General features: G+C 38.8%; 1 protein-coding gene across 4 annotated transcripts in view; it reads left to right on the top strand.

The window, feature by feature from the left end:
- LOC116328675 (immunoglobulin superfamily member 1-like) overlaps positions 1 to 13,677 on the top strand; it is a 228,760-nt gene that overhangs the window by 179,172 nt on the left and 35,911 nt on the right. Inside the window, exons 1-5 of one of the 4 annotated variants that reach the window (XM_039609718.1) lie at positions 6,767 to 7,084; positions 7,421 to 7,453; positions 10,198 to 10,251; positions 10,506 to 10,568; positions 12,618 to 12,881. The exons of 2 other annotated variants lie outside the window; for them this stretch is intronic. In XM_039609718.1, the coding sequence (XP_039465652.1) occupies positions 7,048 to 7,084; positions 7,421 to 7,453; positions 10,198 to 10,251; positions 10,506 to 10,568; positions 12,618 to 12,881 (451 nt within the window). In that variant the 5' untranslated portion in view covers positions 6,767 to 7,047. Of the gene's footprint in view, positions 1 to 6,766; positions 7,085 to 7,420; positions 7,454 to 10,197; positions 10,252 to 10,505; positions 10,569 to 12,617; positions 12,882 to 13,677 lie in introns of those variants that run through there. One more of the 4 variants, XM_039609719.1, reaches the window with a different exon arrangement.

Below are 13,677 nucleotides of genomic sequence, written 5' to 3'. Positions count from 1 at the left end.
TAGGTCTGATAAGATTCTGTGTGCACTTGTGTACCATGAGATGAGAGGAAGCAGCCTTGACGTTATAATTTCTATTATAGCTTTAGAAACTGTCTTGTTCGTTATCTCAAAGTGCATGATGGTGCAAAGAGTTCACACCTTTAAATGTGCATTTGAGACATGACCTATTACAAGTTCTTGTTTTTATAGTTTAGTGAGATGCTTACTTCTGCTTTTCTGCATACAGTTTAAGTCCATTGAATGGTTGTATGTCTATGTATGGTATAGCTGGAAACACACACACACACAGAATATAGACACTGATGTTGTTCAGATATGCCTGCTTAAGAATGTCACGTGTATTTGTAATTGCATATTCATGAATGATTGTTTGCTGGCAATAAAAAGGGCTGTAGTGAAGGAATCAGTCGAAGTTGGTTGAGTTCAGGTGAAGGAATCTTTTCCTCAACTTTGACTGACTTCCCTCACGAGCCACAAAGACAAAGAGCTCTGTCTTGCCTTGTTTTGTCGTGCAGTTAGTGGTCTCGTGTTCCAGCGGGGTTTGTGCTTAGATAAACCCAACAATATAATTTCTGCATTATGCAATATACAGGTCACAACACTGATATCACAAACATGCTGTTGTTGTAATTTAAATATGTTGGTCTGAAACAGGTCTCTGTTGTAAATGAGACATTGAGTTACTGTACTGCAGTCGACGGCAGTTCAGCACTAAGAGCCACTTTTTTCTCATAAATTTGCCACTTTAATGTCGAAACATTTTCCCTTCTTCTTTTCCTCATAGAAATGATGAATAAAAACACTGACTGGAATAACGGACACACAGATATTTCCACACTAAACCAGTATTATTATTACTTATATGGTTTGCCATGCTAAAAGTGTTTGTAACCCACAAACCTGCCTAAAAGCATTTGTCCACATGGTGTCAGCATCTCTCTCTAAACAGAGTTGAGATACGTGAAAATGTCCGAGGCCACAAGTTTGAACTTTGGGTCTTTGCTGGAAAATAAGGAAAAAATCACAAAGTCACTGAATCTTTTCCTGCAGCCATGAAAGTTGAAATGGTTTCTTTTCAGTCCTTCAGGCTCAGAGCTGATTTGTGAGGAGCCAAACTGACTGTAATGCTGAGTGGTCCAAAATGATTACATACTTATTAAACTATAACTTAAAAAACTATAATAAGTCAGCTGGTACGTCATTAACACTAGTTTTTAAAACTAAGACAAAAGTAAGACTGAGACAAAGAGGCCTACTACACCTGCTGCATGGCCTTTTATTACCCAAGCACCTCCCACTAACACTCCCAGTATTCCCAGCACTGCTGAACCTCTGAGGGACCTCAGAAATCCCAAATACTATATTATGCTGTTGATTCTTTACTTGTTGTTGTTTGTGTGTGTATACAAGGGCTTACAGGCTGACCTATAAACCCATACCTGTTATACTTTACTATGTTGAGGTGGTGTGAGATCATCGGTAGCTAACACTCAGTCCCTGACTACTGAATGTTACTTGACTACACCAGACAATAAGTGATGCAGACAGCGGGCATCAGAGAAAAAGAGAGGGCCACCATCCTGCAGGGAAAGAACTGAAGAGAGAGAGAAAACAACACAATCAGGAAGAGCATCGAGGTGTGAAGGACATGTAGTATCTGATAAATGGTTTGGTTCTTATAGAACGCACTCAAAGTGCTTTAGACAACTTGACCCATTTACACGAGCACTTTTTTCCTTCTCTCTAACATTCGCACACATTCATACTCCAATGGATGCATCTGACAGCAACGTGCGGTTAGTATCTTGCTCGAGGATATTAGGCATGCAGACTGGAGCAGACAGTGATCGACCATCGACCTTCCAATTAGTAGATGACCTGCTCTGCACCTCACAGATCAACGTCACACCGTGTCGGTGTGATGCTGGGTCATTGCTGTGGCAGAGAGACCCTGAAACAGGGTTGGCAACACATTTTCCTGAGAGGTCCCACGAGAACCTAGAACTGTTGTAAAAGCCGCACAAATAAGCGGAACTCATTTTTGCTCAAAAAGTGAACCATGGTTACTAGAGATGGACCGATCCGATATTACGTATCGGTATCGGTCCAATACTGACCTAAATTACTGGATCGGATATCGGAGAGAAATAAAAAATGTAATCCGATCCAAAGTATCACAAAATCACCTCACAAAACGCGCTACTTGGCCTAACCCAGCTCGGTGTATCGGAGCAGTATGTGTCACGTGATAGAGCGGCTGTTGTCTGCGAGACCTGTCGGTGGTCTGTTGGAGCATTTGGAGCCTCGCTACATTCAATTCAATTCAATTTTATTTATATAGCGCCAAATCACAACAAAAGTCGCCTCAAGGCGCTTTATATTGTACAGTAGATCGCACAATAATAGATACAGAGAAAAACCAAACAATTATATGACCCCCTATGAGCAAGCACTTTGGCGACAGTGGGAAGGAAAAACTCCCTTTTAACAGGAAGAAACCTCCGGCAGAACCAGGCTCAGGGAGGGGCGGGGCCATCTGCTGCGACCGGTTGGGGTGAGAGAAGGAAAACAGGATGAAAGACATGCTGTGGAAGAGAGAAGGAGATTAATAACAGATATGATTCAATGCAGAGAGGTCTATTAACACATAGTGAGTGAGAAAGGTGACTGGAAAGGAAAAACTCAATGCATCATGGGAATACCCGGCAGTCTACGTCTATTGCAGCATAACTAAGGGAGGATTCAGGGTCACCTGGTCCAGCCCTAACTAACTACATGCTTCCTAACCGTGGCATTTCATCTCGGCAAAAACTATCCCAGAGAAGTAAAGCAAGTGTGTATGTTCATCCCTGATTTTTTGCATAGTATTTCCACATTAAGCTTAACAACTGATATATTGAGACACAGCTGGACTGGCCATCGGAGTTCCATATTGAGGTGAAAAGGACGCAATTTGTCCTGTACTTCAGCTAGAATTAAAAAATAGACACAAAGCTGGAGTTATTCTGTCTTTGCTGCGCAGTTGCATCTACTTCTCTCATTCACTCCCCCTCCATCTCCTGTTATTACTTCAAACATGAAACTGATCAATAATCAGCTGATCGGCTTTTCTGCCGCAAGTCGCATCTTGTTTGTTTATCGCCCACTTTGCGCTAGAAAGAGGAGACCAGCGGATAAACAACAGCAGCATGTTTAAGCTTAACATTCAGCTGCTTAACATGCAGCTGAAACCAGGAGATGTCCTTACTGAATCATCAGAGCTGAACAGGTGATGTACAAACAGGTTTACCTTTTAGGTGACATGGATGAGTTGAAGGGAAGTTATGAACTGTTTCTGAGAGACAAATAACACCAGGATCCTTTTTTTTTTCCATAGCTGACAGCTGGTAACTGTGCAGGGGTGGTTCTAGCAAAGTTTTGCTGGGGGTCAGATAGGGCATTAACAGGGAAAAGGGGGGCACAAAGAAATACTTTTCTTTGTTATATCATTTAAAAACCTTGAATAAATAATTATCTGAATCTTACAACAAAAGTGGTCATCTGGTTAAATGTATAGAAATCCATTATTGTATATAGTAACTAATAAGTCTAATATACACCCTAGTAAGCTATAGTACTTTTTCCTTTGGGAAGGTACCATCTGTGCAGTCTGCAATTCTGTTGAAGAAAGATGTTGAATCTATTTAATTATTATAGAAAAATTATTCATTTCTGTGCATTTGTTTTACACTTGCATTAAATTAACGTTGATTACATCGATTCAGGGTGGGGGGTGGTTCCCTAATATTTTTGCTGGGAGTTTACAATAGGTTGCTTAATATTTCCACTAAGTACTAAATAATACCAGAATAGGGAGGATGGTGCAGGTTTAAATTTATTAGATTAACCAGTGTTGCTGAACTATAAATTTTTTGGGGTGGAGTGTATTTTTTTGCATACAGGTATAACAGAAAAGCTTCATTCTCTTGACTTTTAAAACTTGAGTATGAACTTATAAAAATGCAGCAAGATATTTATAAAAAACTGTTTTATTGATTACAAAATACGCCTTATCGGATTCATATCAGTATCGGCAGATATGAGAATTTATGATATCGGAATTGGTATCGGACATTAAAAAGTGGTATCATGCCATCTCTAATGGTTACGCTAACTAAGATAAGTACAACAATCCAGCAAAGACTACAGCTCAGCCACCACCTTAAGCATCAGATGAGGATGATGAGCAGCAGTTGCGTTGGCCAAAGGCGGCAACCCGGAATGGTGCACCACCCAGGTGGAGAGGACAGCAGGAGAGAGAGAGAGAGGGGAACAACAACAGCACTGACAGGAAGTCAGAGAGGACTGGAGGACCATGGCATCAGTTTGTGTATTAAATTTATGATCAAACTGCAAACATAACAATACAGAATAATGGCGACGCACACGGCGGTAGCTAACAGTGCCCACATGTGTGTGAAGGGTTGTTGGTGGTTACTGTCTGTTCTGCCACAGGTTTATTTTTAATCCACTGAACGGCCTCATTTTCGTCTCGGCCACATACAAAAGAGGAAATGCAGCCTGTGGTTTGAGCCAACAGTTTTGTGTGTAGCAGTGTCTCATTTTAAGCCATCAGTATCCAGCAAACATAAGGTCCTAAAGCACACTGCACTTTATTGTCCTCTTCATACCCTGATGAGGACAATACTTTATAATATTAACATGTCAGTAAGATGTAAAACTTTAATGATTGAGACCATGAACATATGCAGAAAGTGTTTAAACTCTGACCTGTAGATCAGACTGTGACAGGAAGGATCACTTCTCAAAAAGACGTGAATGATGGAAAATATTGTGTAAACATTGTTATTTGTATAACTGCAAGTTCACACGGAGCTGCAGTCTTATCTGCACCATCTCTGCACTGAAACAAACCTCAATGATCTTTTGTTGTTTTCTTCATCAGCCTGCAGAGTTAAAATGAGGAAGAACAATTCATTATAGAAACTGTACTTTAACTGCTACATTAACTATTTGCAGGTATTAAAATAAAAGAAAAAAAATACACGTCTTTACTGTAACAGTGTCAGAGCTGACAGGTGGGGAGGTCCAGATTAGGAAGAAGAAAGTAGAAGAAGGAAAGAGAGGGAAAAAGAAAAAAGAGGTAGTGACACACAAAACAAACATCACCTGAAAGACAGCAGAAGGAAGACGGAGCCTCCATGAGGAGAGCCTCTGAGAACCAGAAGCAACGGGCAGCCGACCCTTCCAGAGACCAGGGAGGACAGGGCCCAGGGCTGTGATCACATGCACATAATATACAAGGACAAACAACCATCCACATCAACCCACTGCTCTAAAACACTTCAAAAACTCTGGTGTGAATGTGGTGCTGTCTTATTCTTGTTATCAAACCTCAGTAAGTGTAAAGGGGAACTGGAAGTTTGGTCCAGTTATAAGTGAACAGTTCAATAGTGGTTTGTTGCAATGCTTTGTGCATTTTCTCAGCATGCTTTCAAGATTTAACCGGTGGCGTCCACATATGTGGACATCACATTTTGGCTTGTCTAGACCACAGTACTAAATTTTGCTCTACAAGGACCTGATATCCACTCACGAGGACATTTTACTGCCACTGTTCTATCGAATTTTCAAACGAATGTCCCCATATGTGGATATCAGGCCCTGTACAGCAAAATCAAGTAAGAAGTAATTCTTTGTTTTTACATTCATCAGGCACCAATCAGCCCAAATAGCAAAGAGAAATAAAAATGCTATGAAAGAGTTAAAGTTACTATGGCAACATGAGTAAAAATAAAGGTAAAAGTCTTTCAGGAATAATTATGATAAGATCCGTCTACAGTCATGTTGTAGGTAATACACCACAGTATCTTCTGATCTATTAGTCCACACATCACTGAATCATTTGGACAGACAGATTAACGTCTGTGGAATCACACAGTGTTTAAGTCTCAGTCATTTATTTATGTTGGAGGGTTTAAGTTATAACTTTCTTGATAGAGACCATATGGAAGATTTTGTGATGACCCACAGGTAAGTCTCTGTGTTCCTGTGATCAGTTATCTGTAACTCAGTTTTCTTCATTTGTTACCACTGAGGCCTGAAACTATCAGCTTCATAATAAAGGTCACCTTTGTTTGGTAATCTGAGTCCTGCTCTGGATGTGGGTCTGCTTTTTGAACTGACTCTGAACACAATCACATGATCTTGGTTGGTAACATGTGGTGTTCAACACAAACATCATTATTACAGTGTTTCAATCATTATTTCACATCATCAGTTTGTTTTATTTTATTGTGTTTACATGTAGTCAGAGGCTAAGGTCAGTGTGCATCTGTACATACATGTCAAAGCAAGACAAAGAACAGTCTGCAGAATAAATGAGTTCCTGCTTTACTTTGAAATGACAACGCATAATACATTTAACTATGAATTTAACTTTTACTTTAGTTGGTGAAACATAAAGGTCTTTAGTCTCACTTCAGCCACACACTGAGTCATTTCCTGTGTTTGGGTCTCCACCAAACTTAAAACCAGAATTTAACCACAAGGTGGAAACTTTCACAGGCCTGAGGTCAAAGGAGCCTTTTCACTATATTACTGCATGATGATGTTTCAGCTAAGAGTCAAATAAAATAAACACATTTTAATGCAGCCTAAAGTAAGAATTAACTTGAATTCCTCTGTTAACAATCAAAGGAGAGAAAAGGATATTGCACCCAAAAAATCCCCCAAAAGGGCAAAACATGTCTCCTGACATGAAGCAACACAACAGCTTTGCATTTTATAGAGAAAGGAAACAACACAACAGAAAATACAAAGTTCTGTTTGTTTGCAGTGGACAGCAAATATAAACATGTCAACCAACTGCTGCGGTCAAAGCTACAGGAGCTGTTTGAGTTTTGTGTGAAAGGGCAGGAAGCACAGACCAAACAGAAGAAGAAACTGTAGAAAAACTCTTGTCATGTTAAACACAACTTCTCTTTATCTGCAAACTAAAACTGTTTGATTATCTGTGGATCAGAGTGTAGCAGGCTGGATGTAACGATGGGGCACTCTTTGCTCTGCATGATGGGCTTTTTCTGTAAGTACACGTCTGACATTGTTTGAATGGCAGCGATTAATGAAAATGTTTCTGATCTGTGAGAATTACAGTGTGTCACTGCTTTAACCTGTTTACCTGAGAGCTGGAACAAAGCAGACTTGTGATTCTTTAAGTGTTTAAATGTTTGATACACTGCTGCTTTTTTGCATCACTTATAGTTACACACTGTGTTACAACAGACTTTTATGTTTATTTTATTTTATTGACAAACAGATTACTGGTTAATACTGTTTATCTTTAATAATGTCTTAATTTATTTTTGTTTTGATCTTGTCAGTTGTATAATGTCTGATGAGGTTTTATTCATTATTTTAGTGCTCAGTACTGTCATCTGTGGAAATGCTGAAGGTAAGAAATGATTATTTTCTTCCAGTTCATATATGTAGCTGTTATCTCCTACAATAATATCCTCCCTGTGTTTACATGTTATCTTCTGCACAGGCTCAATGCTTCTATTCAGCCTGTGCAGTTAAACATAAATGGCTTCAGTAAGCGCTCCATGTGGAGACTGTGGCGTTCTTCAGAGCTTTTACTGATGTACCATTTGTACCACTTTCATTCTGTAAAACTGTAATAACAAAACAGAGCAGGTACATTTAATCTCAGTGTAGATGCACAAATGTCACATGACCAATGCAAGCTCATAATCACATGCTGACATGTTTTATGCTAACAGGCAAAACAAAGCACTAACAGTTAGCTTACAGTAGTAATGTAACAAACGTCACAGACCCACAAGAAGGACAGAGCACTAATATGTAGAAACAATCAGGGCCGTGCAGAGACGTTTATAGGGGCAGGTGCTCAAAGCTAAAAAGGGGCACATTGAACCAGGCTGAATAACAACAACACACATTCATCAAGAATCTAATATGGGATCGCATCATACTATATCACTGTTGTGAGGCAAAGCAAACGTAGCCTATGTTTTACCTGATGGGTACAATATTGCTGTTGAGGGGTTGCTGCTGCTCCTGCTGCTGATAGTGCTGGAGGGCAGGGCTGTGCTGATCTGAGACTGTAGACATTAAAAAGTCCATAGGAGAGATGGTAGCTGATTAAACAAGTGTCATGAGATAATAACAAAATGCAAAGATTGGTGACAGCACTTGGAACCATAAGGCAACAAAAAACTGAGAAATAAACTAGACCCTGCCTGTGAATCACTCTTTGCCTCTCTTCCTCCTTCCATCCCCTCATCTCATCTATCACTCTCCACTTGCTGTCCATCTGAGAACAAGGCACAACTTGCTATTGCAATAAACTATTATTTAATTATCCACACTTAACAACTCTTACACTTAATCTATAATAAAATGATGACAGAAAAATGTTATAGAAGCAAAACATTTCAGTTGTGCTTATTATTATTTTTATACTGGAATACCTCTCCAACAACTGGTACATGTGTTAATGTTACCTGTGCTCTTTGTAATCCAGCTGCTGAGGGATCCACTGCCTTTAGTAGCCTCACACAGCTCCTACTGTTTCCTCCTCATGTCCTTACCAGCCATGTCTGGACAATGTTATATCATGAGTAATAATTCAAAAATCCATATACATAAAACACACACATGCATGCACACACAGTGACATTTTAGACCTTCTTCAGAATACTGTATATACTGTGGGCACAAGTTTCCATCACGGTGCTGATCCAGAATCCTTCCCTTATTATTTATTACTAGAGCTACAATAATAAAGCAATGAGGGAAAAAAAAGTAATAAATTTATAATAATGTATTTATGATGATTCCATTTGTTTCACTATCCACTCTGTGCAGGCAGAAAGCTTATTACATTTTTAAACTGTAGAGATACAATAATTTTGCTGCTGTAAAATCAGCATTTTGTCTTATTTAAAATATAAATCTAATATAATCTGTTTCTTAATGTATGTTCTTTAAAATACAGCGTGTTTTTAAAATATTATAATTATAATAATCCATTATTATGTGGACATGCATATTAGATCATTTTAAGTGAAATATAAGCCCCCAGAAAGGCAGGAAAAGCCCTGTAACTTACTTTAAAACTAAATATGTTCCCTAAAACGGTGGACAGAGCTACAGACCCATGACAGCCTTACCCAGTGAGCCAGCAGCTATGACCAGCACTACTTGTGTAGTTAATAAAAGGACAGGTAAAGTTTGTCGCGCTGTTGCACACACAGCACGCTCATTTGTTTCAGTTCGTCAGTTGCCACAAGACAGCTTACCAGCGTGTACGTGATAAGCTAATACTGCTGTGTGCTTTAGACTACAGTGTGCGCTGTACAGCTACTTACTGGTTTTGTCGCATCAGTCTGTCTCTGAGTTAATTTGTGTTTCTCCTACAGCTCCGGACCGCAAAAAATGCGCGTGCACTTTGTGAGCTCGTTCCCGGCTCGTAACCAGCGCATTCTGCCGTCAAGGGCGATCATTGGTTAATGGTGATCATGTGACTGATGCAAGCCAGATCCTTTTATTTAGCAAAAATGTGATTAATAGTTAAATATTATTGTTGAGGGGCACAGACAGGACTTCACACGCACACACACATTTAAAAAAAATTAAAAAAATTTTTTAAAAATTGCCTCAACAAAAGGGCACTTTGGGCACCCATCAGGAAAGGGCGGGTGCTCAAGCCCCTTCCGCCCCCTCTGCACGTGCCTGGAAACAATCCATCATCTGCCCAAACTTACACTTTATCCCATCTCAAGAGCAACAGATGCAGAACTATCACAGACACGAGCAACCACCTTCCGGCTCTAGCCATTATTACTCGGCACTTCCTCCATTTAACCACTAGATGGCGGACTTTGACAGGAAGAAGCGTATATGCTGAGCGACACTGTAGATTCAATTACTTACAGGATGAATAAATGTGACCCGTCATATGACAAACTTAAAACAAACTATATTTCAGGAATAACCTGAGGGACAAAATATTTTATATGATACAGCTCACACTCCACTGAATTTATTGGTTTAAATGATCATGTGAGCAGACGTTTCACTCAGCCACTACACAAACTTTATATTTACTAGACTTTGTTGCCTTGAAACTGACTGATTTCCTTTTCATGAGTATTTATCTGTCCATCCTCACAGATAACATTACTCATTCACAAGATGCTGATGAGGAGGAAGAGCAAACAACCTCAGGTACAGCTGATTGCAGCAGGAGTGTATGTAGTGCAGATTATGTCACTTATATTAGCATGTGTGCTGACTGCCTTAGTGTCCTTTTTTGTATTAACAAAATCCTCATCAAAAGCTACACATATGGATAAAACATTAAAAGAAATACCAAAGTAAAATATGTCAATGCAATACTGATCTGAGCTGACATTAGTCTGTTACCTTCATAGAGCTACTCTGCCATTTTATTTCATTTATTTATCATGAATTTGTTACAGCACAGCGTGATGAGTTTGGGGTAAATTCAGGTAACTCGAATCTGAAAACAGACTCAACCACAGGTCAGTCAGAGTCTTATTATGAATTCTTACTCTCAGTTATTTATAGTGGCCTGGTGTGCTGTCTGCCTCACTGTCCTCTTGAAAGAAACCTCTAAAAGTTGTTAAAGTTATAAATGAATAAAGCTTCACGTACACAAGAGTAACAAGTGAAACAAACTGGACAAAGTACCATCAATATAGATTTATTTATATATGACTGTCATGGTCTTTCATCGTCTTCCTCTGAGTGCTTCTTCCTCGTCTCTGTTTAGTTTTTTGATTATTTCCTCTTTAATTTGAAGGTTTGGCTTCTTTCATCCTTTGTGTTATTTTTCTTCCTCCTTTATGATTTTTCTGTTTGTTTTCAGCTGTTTCTCATTCCCAGTCATGTATAAATAGTCCTGCTGTGTCTTTTCCTCAGTCTTTGTCAGAGCATCTGTGAACACTCACGTGTGTTCATCTCTTAGTTGTTTATATTGACAGCGCATTTATTTCTAGTTTCTTATGTTTTGATTCTTTGTATGTTTCCATTTTTAGACTATTTAGTTATTAAAGTTCAGTTTTATTTGAGTTATTTTGCCTCCTGCATTTGAGTTGAAACCTCTGCACTCCGCTTATTGTTACAGAGACACATATTTACAAGTCTGTGGACTTGGACACAAAGTCTATGGACACAAAATACTTTTTTCTCTAATTTGGTGTTTCTATGATATTAGCTTAGTTTGGAGAGTTTACTGTCGCAAAATCATGGGTATATATTTTAACCCCTGTGTGCGTATTATTATCCATGTGTGTGTAATCAGGTTTGCAAATATGTAAAAACATCTGTGTGCTTTGATATTATCAGCTGGCAAGACTTGAAGTGAACACACACATGTGATCATCTTACCCGTGACCTTTGCTGCACTTCTGCTGTGACAGATCCACAAATGTGTTTGGAGAGTTTCCTATAAGTCAAGGGTTCATTAACCCTGAGCTCAGGCTTTCTGTCACACTCAGAACAAACCACCAGGTGGCGTATTACTCGCTCATGTGACGTTATTCAGCTGGTGGTGGTTGTGTCGATAGAAACCAGACTCACCTGCTCTTCACCTTGTGTTTGAGTCATAGTTGCAGTAGGAAACAAAACTGCAGCTGGAACATCTGTGTGGCAGATGTGGTGGGGTTCTCCTTCTTCCACTAAAAGGGCCACAATAACAGCCTCATAGTTTTCTAACTTACAGAACTTAAAATCAAGGCCACTCTGACAGCAGACAGCACAAACACACCAGCAGGGGGCAGTGTGACGCTGACCTGTGATGTGAAGGATTCTGCTGACATAGAATATGAGTTCAGAAAAACCTCATCTGAAAATAAGAACATCTCTTTTAGCTCTAAGAGCACAATCTCTGTCTCTGATGGAGGCATCTACACCTGCAGAGGAAGGAGAAGAAACACAAGTTTAGTCACAACTGAAAGCGATTCAGTCGTCATTCAGGAAACTGATGAGTTTAAATATTTTTTCCAAGTTAAAAATGTCTTTCTCCAGATTATGGAGGGAATCACTGTTCAACCCAGTACTTAGAAAACTAAATATGTCAAATTAATAATTATTAGGCTCAGTGCGTCCTTAATGAAAAAAAGAACTTGTTATTGTTGATTTTCAAGTCAAATTGTCACTAGAATACAAAATTATGATTACCATTAACAAGAGCAATAAAACCAGGACAGATATTTATAATGATTTTATATTTCTATAATTCTGTTTATGTTATATTATTTTATTATTTTATTTTATTTTATTTTGTTTCTACCAGAGGATGCTGTGACACTATAAGCGTCTCTATTTCCCAAGGCCTTGTATCAAAACAAGCTTCATGCACTGACTCTGTATTAGCATAAATCTGTGCATAAATCTATCCAGTGAATGTTTTATGCACTAATCATTATGTTTTAATGATTTTAATGATTGAACACTAATTTAAAAACTGAAGTTGTTTGTACTACAACTGCTGGCTGTTTTGTTGTGACTCTAATGTCGTGAATTTTTATGTTTCTCTTTTCCTAACTGGATCATTGTTATGTGAACAGCTCCCATTAAGCCCACTGTGGCTGTGCAGCCATTCTGGACTCAGATATACAGCGGTGAGACAGTCACTGTCAGATGTGAGATTCAGGGAGGTGAAGGAGCTCAGTGGACGTATGAATGGAGTCCAGCCAAGATAAACACACCTCCAACATCCAATGAATACAAAATTACAGTTACTGAGTCTGACAGTGGAGGATACAGCTGCCGGGGTAGAAGAAGCTCCTCCTGGACAGAGTGGAGTAACAACATCACATTGAGAGTAATCGGTAAGTTGGACACATTTCTCTCATTTTAAGTCCAAAAACATTGCAAAATAATTTCCACAGTACTGTGCGTTTCTTTTTTAGTTTGGTATCTAAAGTCATGCACAACAACTTTTAATGTTATTATATTAATATTAAGTAATCACTCAGGGTAAAACAAGAAAAAAAAGTTTCTTACATGAAAAAAATAAATGCAAATGTAATTGTCCCAGTTTCTTCATGTCTGTGGCTGCAAACACACAGTTTTCACCACTATTTCAAAGTTGAATGAGAGCTAAAGTCCTGCAGCTAAACTCACACAAAACTTTAAAAGTTGTCCCTAAATCTCCTCGGCTGAACACATGCTGCCATCAGCTGCTGCTCTGCTGGAAAGTTTCAAGACAATAACAACAAAATAGAATAAAAAAAGTAGAAAATAGAAAACAAATGAAGCCATTTGTTTATCTTATCACAAAATAATTTATTTTGTGATAAGATAAAGACACGTGATCATTTACATGGTTTTATTTCTCCACACACAGATCACTGAAACTGTCTCTTTACTTGCTTTGGAAAAAATCAGCTGAATGACTGCAGACCGTACAGAACTCAGCTATATTACTGTTTTGTCCTCTGTAATGGGCTGAGACCTGACATGAAATCACAACCAGCCACAGAAACAACTTTTCTATATGGAACCAATGTTTTGATAATTCCACAGATTTATAAACACAATGTTAAGACCAAAACACAGAGAGCTGTCTACACAAAGAGAGAACACCTAAGTTAACTCTCTTTGTGGAACAGAAAACTCAGTTTC

This window comes from Oreochromis aureus, linkage group 3 (genome assembly GCF_013358895.1).
Source record: "Oreochromis aureus strain Israel breed Guangdong linkage group 3, ZZ_aureus, whole genome shotgun sequence".
NCBI classification, from domain to species: domain Eukaryota; kingdom Metazoa; phylum Chordata; class Actinopteri; order Cichliformes; family Cichlidae; genus Oreochromis; species Oreochromis aureus.
This window is presented reverse-complemented; position numbering and strand designations above follow the sequence as displayed.